Source organism: Belonocnema kinseyi, chromosome 1, assembly GCF_010883055.1.
Source record: "Belonocnema kinseyi isolate 2016_QV_RU_SX_M_011 chromosome 1, B_treatae_v1, whole genome shotgun sequence".
Classification (NCBI taxonomy): domain Eukaryota; kingdom Metazoa; phylum Arthropoda; class Insecta; order Hymenoptera; family Cynipidae; genus Belonocnema; species Belonocnema kinseyi.
Genome location: NC_046657.1, coordinates 124,833,135 through 124,846,228, shown reverse-complemented (window position 1 = coordinate 124,846,228; position 13,094 = coordinate 124,833,135). Strand labels below are relative to the sequence as shown.

Genomic DNA, 13,094 nt, shown 5'->3' with positions numbered 1-13,094 from the left:
CCCCCCCCCCACAACTCTCTACTCTAATTCTTTCTCTCTTCGCTTCCCTATCTAACAACCCCTCCCCCTATCACCTTATTTTCTAATTACTTCTCCTACTTCTCATTTACACTCACTCTCCTACTTACCCTCTCTTATTTCCTCTAATTTACCTCCAATCATTACACTTCACTTCCTAACACCTAATCCCCTATAGTTATCATCTCTTTACTTCTGTTATTTCCCTGCACCTCACTTTAAATCACTTTCCCTTCCCTAATTTCCTATTATCTCCGCTCACTTTATTTCTCCTACTATTCATCTCTTCATTTTCTATTCCTTCCCCTCCACTCATTTCCTCTCACTTCATCTTCTTTAACTTCCTCTACTTTTCCCTCACATCCCAACTTTCTCTTCACTTATGTTTCCTTACTTTCGCTAGGTGCCCTCATATAATTTCCCCTCGCTTCTCCTATTTTCCCTCGCCTCATTTTCCTTCACTTTACTTAATCTCCTCTGTCATTTTCAATCACTTCCTCTCACCTAATTTCGTGTCACTTCCTCACCCCTTACTCCTCCTACTTTCCCTCACGTCCTTTCCTCTCAGTTACCCTTCCCTTACTCTCGTTCCTTCCCCTCTCATCACTTTCAATACTTTGCAACCCTCCATTATCCTACACTTACCCTGCATTAATTTATCTTAGCTTCCCCTACATTCATTTCTCCCCACTTTCTCTTTCCTCACTTCCTCTACTTTACCTTTGCCTTCATAATTCCCCTCTCGTCACTTCATTTGCTTCCACAGGTTCCTATTTTACACAAATTCCTATTCCTCACCCCCTAGCTAACGCTCCCCTCCTCTACTCACCCAAATTTCTAATTCTTTCGCCTACTTATCATGCTTCCTTATTTTCCTTTAATTCACCTCCAATGAATACCCTTCACTTCCAAACGTCTCATTCTCCATAATTCTCCTCTCTTCACTTCCGTTATTTCCCCGCCCCTTACGACCAATCCCTTTCCATCTCCTAATTTCCTATTTTCCTTTAACTTTTCTTCTACTCATTTCTCCTCACTGCATCTTCTTTCACATCCTCTACTTTTCCCTCACTTCCCAACTTTTTTTAAACTTATTTTTCCTTACTTTCGCTACTTCTCCTCATATCATTTCACCTCGCTTCTCCTATTTTTTCTCGACCCATTTTTCTTTACATTACTTAATTCCCTCTGTCATTTTCAATCACTTCCTCTCACCTAATTTCGTGTCACTTCCTCACCTCTTACTCCTACCACTTTTTCTCACGTCCTTTTCTCTCAGTTGCCCTTCCTTTACTCTCAATACTTCTCTCATCACTTTTAATATTTTTCCACCCTTTATTTCTCTACACCCCCCCCCCCTACTACTTCATCCCCCTTTCCCAACTTTCTTCTGTAGTTTGCCCTAATTAAAAAAATTTCGCACAGTTCCCCCCCATTTACACTCACTTTTCCTTACTTCTCCTCCATTGTTTCCTCTACTTCCACTCTAATCATTACCCCTCACTTTCCTTACTTCCCCACTTCTTATTTAGCACCAATTCCTCTATTTTTCTTCCACCAATTTTTCCCCTCCTCTCATTTCCCTTCGCTTTACCTAATCCCCGCCCTCATTTCGACTCACTTCCCATCTCCTAATTTTCTACCACTTTCTCTTCCCTCATGCGTTCCCTCTCCTCATTTCCACTCGCTTCCTTTATTTCCCCCTAACTTGCCCTATCTTCCTTTCTCTTAATTCCCCTCACTCTACTTTCTCTCTACTCATTTCCTCTCATTTACTTTACTTTACCTTCACATATTTCCGCCCTTGGCCGAAAGGATTCGATTAATTTCAGTGATATGAATCAATGTTAGAGGATTTTAATATATTTTAAAACCTTTGAAAAGTTTCATGGGATTTCAAAGGATTTTTAAAATGATGTCGTATATTTTTGTGCACAGTAAGTAATTTTTCTCCCTTAAAATCAAAACTTTTGCAAGAATTAAAACGGGTACTCGTAGAAATTTTAAAGGATTTTAGGGATTTCAAACATTTCGAAAAATTCAGTGAAGTTCAAAGAATTTTGTAGTATTTTAAAGATTTTACTGGAATGCAAGGATTTTCAGGGATTTTCTACGAATTTTAAACGACCATAAACCATTTCAGAATTTGTCAAAAATTTTAAGGGATTTCAGGGATTTCAAAAAGTTCAGTGTAGTTCAAAGAATTTTGTATCATTTCAATGACTTGAGTATATTTTAATATCTTTATGCACTACATGTTATTTCAAAAGATTTCAAGGGATTTCAAAGGATTTTAATGGATTTGAAAATATTTTAAAAAGAATTTCGTGTTTTTTCAGGATTAGTGAATTACCTCCCTTCAAAGGAAAACTTTGACAACATTAATGTAGGTTTTAGAACGGATTTCAAATTATTACAAGGAATTTCAAATATTTCGAAAAACTCAGTGAAGTTTAAAGAATTTTGAAGTATGTTAAAAATTTTATGGGATTCCAAGCTTTTTTAAAGGATTTCGAAAATTTCCAAGGATTGGAAAAGATTCGAAGTAATTTAAGAAATGTCACAGAATTTGGACGATTTAACGGGATTTTAAGGGATTTCAAATAACTTTATAGGGACTTCATTGGATTTCCAACAATGCTTATGGGGACCGCAAATTATCAATTGTAGTTTCCGTTCATAATTTTTAAAAGAAACCTCATTTTTTGAAAAATAATTTTCCAAACCAGAAATATACGCTTTTTCGTCGTTTACGAGAAAATCGATTTTGAAATATTCGTCACAGACCATATTGAGTTTGGCAGAAAAAAATAACTTTTTTTTGACTTTATCATGTTTTTTCAAACAAATTTATTTTATATAAATGTCACTACATTTTTTCGTAATGTTTTATAATTTTATTTAAAATTGTAAATATGAACGAGGTGTTTTAAACGAACTTTTTTCTGCGAAAAACATGATGAAGTTTAAAAATGTCTCTTTTCTGCGAAAATAAGGTTATTATAAAATAATTGTTTGCATAATTTTTGAAGATTATTGCAGTAAATTCATTTAGTCAAATTTTCTATTGATACACAATAAATAATAAAAGTGCCGGCAGCAAGAATCGAACACGCAACCTTCTGGCTATGATACCAAAGCTTTAGTGTCTGAGCTATCAAAATATCCAAAATATTCAATTTTCAAGTCTAAAAGAAATTTGAGTTTACAACTCGAAAATATAAAATTTTAAAAACAAAGTTGAATTTTTATGTGAAAAATCTGAATCTTTTACAAAAAAAATTGAATTTTAAACCCAAAAAGACAAGTTTTTAACAAAATGATTAAATTTTCAAATAAAAAAAAATCAAGAAAAAATGCAGTAGTTTCATTTTTAGTTAAAAATTAATTTTCAACAAAATAGATAAATTTTCAAAAAAAGAATTAAATTTTGATTCGAAGAAATAAGCTTTTAACCAAAAGTAGAATATTTAAACTTCAAGTGAAAAATTAATTTATAATCAAATAAAATAAATTTTCAACGGAATAGTTAAATTTTCAAGCAAACAGATGAATTTCCAACAAAGAAGTTAACATTTCTGTCAAAAAAGATAATTAGTAAGATTACTTTTCTACAAAAAAAAAAAATAATAGTTGAATTTTCACTTAAAATAAATGTTCAACATAAAGCAAAAAAGATCGTAAATTATATTTATAAAGATTAAAAAAAAAAATGGTCGCGCATCAAGATTCGAAGAAGCCGCCTTCCGGCAATGAAATCAAAATATTAAATTTTAAATACGAAAATATGAAATTTTTACAAAAAAGTTGAATTATCAACACAAAAATATGAATATTCTACCAAATTAATTAAATTTACAATAAAAAAGATTAATTTTCAAGCCAAAAGATGAATCTTCCACAAAAAAAATCGATAAAACACTTGAATTTTCAATGAAAAAAAGAGAAATTTTCAACCAAAATTAGAATTGTTATAGTTTCAGTCAGACAAATAAATTTTCAACTTTCATCCAAAGAAATACATTTTCAAACACAATGGAATAGTTAATATTTTCAGTAAAAAAAATATTAGTAGACTTTTTAACCAAAAAGATTAATTTTTTACAAAAAGAGAGAAATTTTAAACAAAAATGTGTGAATTTTCAGTTATTAAAGATAAATTTTCAATCAAAAATAGAATAGTTAAATTCTGAGCTGGAAGAATAAATTTTTAAAAACAACTTTTTTTTAACAAAATAGTCCAATTTCCAACAAAAAAATTAATTTTCAATCAAATAAGATGAATTTTCAACGAAATAGTTAAATATTTAAGTTCAAAGAAAATGACTAAAAAATGTATAAATATTATTTCTTTCAATAATCTTGAAATTTTTTTTATAATAATTTCTTCAGATCTTTTTCCACAAAAAGCGTACTTTAAAAAAGTTTTATTATGTATTGAAAAAAAATATATCTTCTGTATTTCAGTTTTCCGCAAAAAAGGCATTAAAAAATTATTATTTGCATAATGTTGTAAAAGTATTGCAGGAAGTTATATTCATAAACATTTTGCGTAAATAAAAAAAAATAGAAAAAGTGCGGGCAGCAAGAATCGAAAGCGCAACCTACGGAGTATGAAGCCGAAGCGCTACCACCAGAGATACCAAAATATCAGAATATTGAATTTTCAATACGAACACTATGAACTTTTTACAAAAAAGTTTAATTATCAACCCAAAAATATGAATATTCTACCAAAACAATTGGATTTTTAAGCAAAAATAGAATTTAGAAACATTTAAATAAATGAAAAAAGTACGTGCAGCAAGAATCGAACACGCAACCTTCCGGCTATGAAGCCAAAGCGCTACTGCCTGAGCTAGCAGCCATTCGAAAGTGTTCTTCGCCAAATTCTACATGGCAAGTGACGAATATTTTAAAACCGATTTTCTCACAAACGACGAAAAAGCGTATATTGCTGATTTAGCAAATGAATCCTCAGATAATGAACTTACATTAAAAAAATTATGAACCAAAATTAAAATTCACAATTTTCAGTCTCCCTCTGTGAAAGGATTTCAAGGAATTTGAATGATTTTACAAGACTTCGAGAGATTCTTAGAATTTTATCTGATTTCACAAGATTTCATAGGATTCCATTGGAGGTGTACACCAGGTTTCAGGAGTGGTTAACTCTTCGGGACCCTCAATTGGTCAGCTTCGCGAATTTCGCCAATTATCATAAATTTCCAATTTTCGTGTGGATGAAAACTTTCACTGAAATTTTTCACAATCGCATCCCTAAAACTTACCGATGCATCGGCAATGCTATTTTCGGAGCCAGTGATGCTAAGGCTGTCGCAACTGGCTCGTCTTCGCCTTCTGGCGTTGCCCTCTTCCCTGGAGTAGAAAAGCTCCTCGGAGTCGCTGACTGGGTATACTTTCGGGCTTTTTCGAGAGCTTTTTTTCTCATCTGCAGGCACTGGATGAACTTGAGCTTGGACTCGTTTTTTGGCTTCACCTAGGGTCGAGGCCTCGGAGATCCTCTGGTATTCACACTCGTCTGCTGAAATACGATATTACTTTCAGTTGTACAACCAACTTTTACAAAACTGTTCTAATTCATCCAATCCCCAACAGCACGTTGGGGGCGTCGTTTAGATGCAACAGTTTGGCCGCTGCCGTTTAGGCGTTGGACATCTAGACGCGGAATGTTTAGGCGCAGGACGATTAGGCGCCAGAAAATTTAGTCGCCAGATCGATTAGACGCTCTTGTTCAAGCGCTGGAATTTAGGACGCGCGAAGTTCAGGCGCCAAGACAATTAGCCGCCAGGTCGTTTAGGCGCTGGATATTCAAGTCGTTTACGCGCGCAATCGTTTAGGCGTTGAGCCGTTTAATTTTATTTGCGTATCGATTACAAATATAGGAGAAATAATAAAAGGGTAGTTATTGTTAAGAGTAGTTCATTTAAATTTATTGCAATAAGCAAGAAAAAGTTTTTCCTGCGAACTTAAGTCACAATAAATAAATGTGAGTGATGAAAAAAGAGAGTAGTTAGGAAGAATACCTTGAGATTATTTCTTTAAAACATTAAAAGCCAGTCAATTGTGCATTCTGTCTAAAGTTTTTGAACAGAAATAGTTAAATGATAGTATTGTCTTTCCACAGTATGAATTAATATTCTTAATAATGTACTGAGACGGTTCTATCTATTTTCATGATTAGAATTAAATAATAAATCTACGGGCGAATATTATTACTGATACGCCTCTGATACAAGAGTGGACAACAATGTAGAGCGTGGGATATATTAATTCCGGTATTGGTCATGACAGAACAAAGCATGGTCCCGCCAATTCGATGCTCAAATACGTTCGACTTGGAGTGAACTGACGCCCCCCACCATACTCGCTGCATTGGTGCGAATGGAAGGGGAAGCCAACTGCCAACTTCGGCTGAACTCGATCCAAGATGTCAGAAAGATCGGGTGGCCGAAGGTGCCGCCTCTGATTGGTTGACTTTCTTTACTTGCGCCTGGCGGGACCAAGCTTTGTTGGATCATGGGTATTGGTACTAACTCACTTCTTACTCGAGCGCCTACGAGGAAGGAGCCGCTCTTGGTCTCAATTATTCATCTGAAATTCAAGACAGAATTTTGAATGAAGTAAGCTTCATTCAAAGGACGCCACTCGCAACGGATTCTCTGGTGTCAATTAAAATTTCTGTTCACTAAGCTATCAAAATTCATTAGAATTTGGATAGTTAGACGTACATTTGTGAGAATTTATATTTTTTTTTCAAAAAACTTAGTTTATGAATGATTGTGACGACTTTGTACTTTACCTCACAATAAAGACCTCGCTGTGCATTTTTCCACTAGCTAATGAACGACTTTGAAACTTATCTTCCGATAAAGAACTCGTTGTGCAAAGGAAGTTTTGGTTCTTGTTTTAATATTGGAGGAGAGTTCTATTGGTTTATTTTTATATTAGGGGGATTTTCTAAAAATAAATGTAACTCACCGCTAAAATACGTAATCATCTCTTCCTTAAATGAATTAAAAATCCGTCACTTTTGTTTTTCAAGTAATGATTTAAATTTCAGTGGGAATTTGTATTTTAAGAATTAGTCTTACTAAATTTTCGTTTGTTTAATCATATAGTTTAGTTTCAAAATGGTTAGGACTTGGACAAAGTAAACGACAATTGAATGAATATCTATGAAAATAAATATCATTGCGATAAGTTTAAAATGCAACACAAATATGACAACAAATTAATATCATTTTTGGTAAATCTAAGGTCTTTGACTAACATCAGCCCACTGCAGTAATAATTTAATTGAAAATATTATTGAACAGAAAATCGATCCTCGGTAGAAGGATGAAAATGTTACAGTACTTTAAGTTGTATACAAAATTTAGAAATCTGTTGCTTACCTGGCGCCTAAACGTCCAGCGCTTAAATGCCCGGCGCTTAAACGTTTCTGGGCCTGAAGGGGTGTGAATATATATTCAAGATGTTTTTTAAATTTATTTGACGAGTTTCGTGCAAAATTGTGTGCTGTTGGGGCTAGTGAATAAATTTTAGACAATAAAAGATGATCAAACCATTACCACATTGTTGATTCTGTTGCTGCTGATCATTCCCTCTTTCCCCCCTTTCTGGTTGATCGATCGCTTCAGCGGAATTATCACCAGTACTTCCTTTCAAGGAACGGTAAAATGATCGGACTTTCGAGTGCCCTGGAGGTGTTTTGGGCTTCTGACTTTCTGGAGACTTTCGGGAATGACGAGTTTGACTTCGATCGCGACCTTCCTCCCTTCCAGGAGATTTTTTCCTGTCTTCCCTCGTTCTTGCTTTATCTATCAATTGACTAAGTACTCCTCGTTTTCCGTCTGGCTTTGCTGATCCGTAGACCACGATGTTGCCACTGGAGTCTAAAATTGCTCCCATTCCTCCCGAAGGTGTGCGACATCGTGTTGGAACTTCTTTCGATTCTGGTAATTATAATTACTTTATTATTTAAAAATTTTCAGATCGGTGAATTTTAATTGGTTTGAATACATTTTATACTGAAATCAGTATATAAACTAATTTGTTGCATTCCGAGCTAATCCGATGTCAAACCATAGAATTGGCGGAATGGGACCCAATCCGAAGCTATCAAACTGGCTTCAAAAATTCACTAAAGTGACCATAAATTATTTATTTATTCAATTTAACGTTTTGAAACGGGTTCAAAGGCGGTTCCGTATTTTTATCAGATTCATTTGGATTGAAGTTGGGTTTGATACGCAGCTTGAGTAGGAATACAAAAAATTCCGAATCAACCACAGAATTATTATGATTGAAAGGTGTTTTCAGATTCATTTCAATGGAACTTTCAGATTGAAAAGAATTGAAAGGTGGGTTCGCGTTGGTGTCTAATACTTTTGGAATGAAAAAGGTTGAAACGTAAAATAGAAATGTAGGTCTGTAATGGTTTGAATTCAAGTTAGTATTGACGCGCAGATTGAGAAGAATGATATAGGTCTTACAAGTCAACCCGGATGTATCTTGGATTCATTGAAACTGAACTTGTGGGCTGAAAATTTCGAAATAATTTAAAGTCGCGTTCGGACTGGATGTCGAATTAAAAGTTTGTTCGAAATGAAATTCTAGGGGAGGCACGGGTGCTTCGGATACAGATTTTAAAATAATTCGTAACTGTTCAGATTGGTTCGGAATTAAATCCAGTCCCAAAATTGTGCAAGACTAATTGTCAAAAGAACAGACACCATGGATAATGGACGTGCGCGCAGAATAATCACCTTTCATGTATAACGCATTGTCAGCAGACGGAGTAGAATTTCGAGGATATCGGCAGTCTTTAGTTGGGGCAGGGTTTTGAGGTTGAGGAGGTTCTTGCATTTGCAGTCGAGCCAGATGATCAAGGAGAACTTGCAGATGCTGATGGCCCGCAGCATCTTGTGCTGCAGCACTGATTTCTCCCGCACTCATACCGGCTGAGAATGATTTCACGAAGGGTTCGAGCTGCTGAGCCATTGTCTGAAGCTGCTTCACTTCACTCCTCAGCGAGAGAATATCGTTCATCTACAAAGCAAAAAGAGGTTATCTTCAATTTAGTATCGTGTAAAATATGTCATTTATTTAAAACACTATTTATTCAGAAAGACCTGCGAATGAAAGATCTCTTTTTCGATGTGTATTCTACAAAGTTGCTCTTCCCAAATAGTGTCAAAGACTCCCCTGAGACGCTCAAGTTCGGCTTGATGATGATCGAGTTGTTGTTCGAGGATTCTACAGTCCCTAGCGACATGATCGAATCGAGATCCCACGGGAGGGGTATTTGCCCTTCGAAGAAGAGCAACATCCCGGTGGAGTTCACCCAACCGTTCTTTTACGGTTATGAGCTGCTGACTCAATTCCTTCAGTTGTGTGTCGAAACTTCGACAATGATTAGAGAAATGACCTGAATCCGGCGGAGTCTTGGAGGGTTGCTGTAACCTCGATGGTTTGATATTCTGCAGGTAAAGTATTTAATTAATGTAGGTTTAATATAGATTTGACGCCTGATCAAAGCAAGGCAACTATTATAATAAGTGTTTCACCTGAATGAATTGCGAATCTTGTGTCATATTGTGAGTCAGATCATAGACTGAGTCCTTCAAAGGCTGTCCTTGGCCTTGGCTCTGGCTCATGTAAGGCTGTAGAGCTCTGACAAATTCATTCCTATAATTGATCTTCAGATGTGCAGCAAGCATTGGAGGTTTCGAGGGGTGACCAAGTTGAGCAACTCTTCCTAATCTCTCCAACATCGGATGAGCCAACTCGAGAAATTGATACTTCGTTGCTCCACTCGTGAAGGCCGTGCAGAGCATGAGGTGCATCTGGAGAACGGGAAGAGCACTTCCCAGGGAGAGGAGCTGAGTCCGAACCATTCTTTCCTTGGATTCAAATTGACGCTGGAGATCAGCCAAAACCGTGTTGTGGGTCTTGTTGATTACGTCCTGCATTCCTTGGCAGTATACATTCAGGGTTCGCTTCTCCGAGTCAAGGCTGTGGCGGAGCTCATCAAGTTGGGATTTCAAAGCAAGCAGTCCATCCTTGACGCCAATTTGAATCTCGCAAATAGAATTCGCGGCTCGCTCTATCTTCTTGGAGGCTTGTTGCCAGGCCAGGTCGATGTCCACACAGTGGAGTCGAGAGTCTGGCGGCGTTTCCCGAAAACAGGTTGCACAGAGCATACATTTGGCACTCTGGCTGTACATTATGTAATGTTCTCCGTGGCTTGGACATCGCCGTTGGGTGTCTTTCGCACACTTGCTCATGTGAACGACCTCGTGGGTCGAGAACATCTTCGCTCGGTGAGTGTGTTCCCGACAATGGTTGCAGAGTGCTTGACCTAATTATAAAAATTAATAATTAGGACTGTAAGATATTCTCATTTTTAGAAGAAAAAGATTCGTGTTTTATATCTGGAAGTTGGTGAAATATTTCACTGAATTTAAAAGCTCATTCTACTCGAATGCACAAGTTTCACGAATGTTGGCATCTTATAGGTATATATGTTTTTTATCGATTATCGAATAAGAAATTCAGGACGCACCGCAAGTCGTGCAGAAGAACATGGTTGACTTGTCTCTCTTGTCGCAATTGGCACAGGGAGGATTCTCCGAATTCGAGAGCTCCACCAACTGCCGCATCAGTTGGTCCGTAGGAGGAAGGTGCGCGCCTTCCTTCAGCATTGTTACTTGCCTATAGAAAAATCAAGACAAAGCGAATTTCAATAATTACCTTCTGGAGAACGATTAAAATTACTAAGAGAGAATTTAAGCGCCGGATCGTATAACGCTAAATAAATATTTGTTTAGGAGTGGAGGAAAGGGGTCTCCAGCTGTTTAAGTTTAAATGATGTTCCGGGGCCTGCCAACTTTTCTAAATATATTTTATATCCATTTCTGTTATGCGGTGGTTCAACTCCTTTTTTACATTTAGTTTCATTTTTCGTTTTTTTAGGAATTATTTATTATTATTTGAAGGATTCAGGATGTTTCTAATTTATAATTTCTTGAATTCTGTGATTTTTTTCGTTTTTGACCCTTTAATGGGTTTTTTTGGAACTTCATAGGTTTCCTGAGAATTTCAATTTTGTAAATGACTTTGATAGATATTATGTGATCTCAAGTGCTTAAAGGATTTTTTATAACACAAACATGATTTCAGCCCTTTTCAACGCCCACGAAGCGAGGTTAAAGCTCTACTTTATACTGTCTAGGAAGTAAAAAGTTCTTTTTATTACCTAGGGAGTAAAAAGTTCTTTACACGCCCTAGGACGTAAAAAGTATGTTTACGAACTATGACGTAAAAAGCACTTATACGGCCGAGGACATAAAAAGTACATTTACATCCTAGAAGGTAAAAAGTTCGTTTATAGTCTAGAGAGTTAAAATACTTAATGCGCATTAGCGAGAGAAAGTGCTTTTGCATCCTAGTGAGTGGTAAGTACTTTTACGTCCTAGAGAGTGAATTTATAGAAATTTTTAAACTGAAGCTTGGTTAATTTATCTTACGTTACCATGAATCACCTGTAATATTACCATAAATAACCAAAAACTTAACAAATTTCCAGAAATTTATAAAAATGTTTAAAATCTAATTTTGGATCCTGCATGGTAAGTTACCATATTAACCTGTAAAATCAATATCAATTACCAAAAATTTATATAAATTCTTCCAGATGTATAGACATTTTTAAATTAAATTTTCGGTAATTTATCTTCAGTTTCCACAAATTACGTGTAATGTTACCATACATTACCAAATAAATTTCATAATCTTCGGAAAATTAAGAAAAAATGTTTTAAAATGAAATTTTGATCATTTATGGTAAATTACCATATTTATCTGTAAAATTAACATAAATGACCGAAAATTTTCATAAATTTTGACATATTCAGACATTTTTCAAATAAATTTTTATTAATTTATCTTAAGTTACCGCAAAGTATCTGTAATATTACCATAAATTACTAAAAAATTTAATAAATTTCCGGAAATTTATGAGAAGGATTAAAATAGAATGTTGGGTCATTTATGTTAAGTTACTATATTTACCTGTAAAATTACCATAAATGACTGAAAATTTAGGAAAATTAGTTTAATTGAATTTCGGGAAATTTATGGTAAGTTACCATAAATTACCCATGAAATTACCGTAAATAATACTTCCTTTATTCGAAATCTTATATGGGCTGAAATCACGACTTTCGAAAAATGTCTGAAGTCATGCATTTGTTATAAAAGATATTTTGCGCCAAGGGAGAAAGGGAATGTTTTCTCCCTAGGTGCCTAATATAATACTATATTTCTTTCGAAGATGGAACATTTCAATTCCTTTTGTACAATTGGTATTATGCTTTTTTTCGAGTTTTTATGAATTATTTATTATTTTTCGTAGAATTGAGGATGTTTCTAATTTAGAATTTCTTGAAGACCGGGATTTTGGTCTATTTGTGACCCTCTAATAATTTCTCTTTTAAAAGTACTTCATACAATTTCTGACAATTTCAATTTTAAGCTACTTTGATAGATATTATGTGATCTCAAGTGCCTAAAGGATTTTGAAGGATTTAAAAGGATTTAACGTGAATTAAAAAAAGCCGATGAAATTTCAAGGCACTCTACATTTCAAAATCTTTAAAACGTTTCATGGAATTTTAAAGGATGATAAAAGATTAAAACATTTTTTTAACGATTTTAGTGAATGTCGATAATTTAAAAAAATTGCAAACGAGTTCGTGTATTTTTTAAGAGAGTGATTTTCCTTGCTTCAAATTACCACTTTCATAAAATTAAAGTACTTGAAAGGATTTCAAATTTTTTAAGGATTCAGGGGCAGCATCCATGGAAAACTCACCATAACGAAATTTCCATGAATGGAAGTTCCATACATGGAATTTTGACAATTTACAGGAAAGGCAAAAAACTTTTCCAAAAATAGAATTATCAATTTAGAAAAAAATAGCAATATATTATGATGAGGGAAGGTGAAATGAGGGTTACATAAGTAGAGGGGGGGTGGAGAGAGGAAT

The 13,094-nt window shown here is 34.9% G+C and overlaps 1 protein-coding gene across 2 annotated transcripts in view; it reads right to left on the bottom strand.

Moving 5' to 3' along the window:
- Positions 1-13,094, bottom strand: part of LOC117169499 (RING finger protein 207-like) — an 18,120-nt gene that overhangs the window by 2,410 nt on the left and 2,616 nt on the right. The window contains exons 2-7 of one of the 2 annotated variants that reach the window (XM_033355912.1): positions 10,610-10,758; positions 9,612-10,405; positions 9,177-9,524; positions 8,811-9,093; positions 7,608-7,997; positions 5,310-5,563 (exon numbers count right to left, since the gene is read on the bottom strand). In XM_033355912.1, the coding sequence (XP_033211803.1) occupies positions 5,310-5,563; positions 7,608-7,997; positions 8,811-9,093; positions 9,177-9,524; positions 9,612-10,405; positions 10,610-10,758 (2,218 nt within the window). The remainder of the gene's footprint in view (positions 1-5,309; positions 5,564-7,607; positions 7,998-8,810; positions 9,094-9,176; positions 9,525-9,611; positions 10,406-10,609; positions 10,759-13,094) is intronic. The other variant, XM_033355920.1, reaches the window with a different exon arrangement.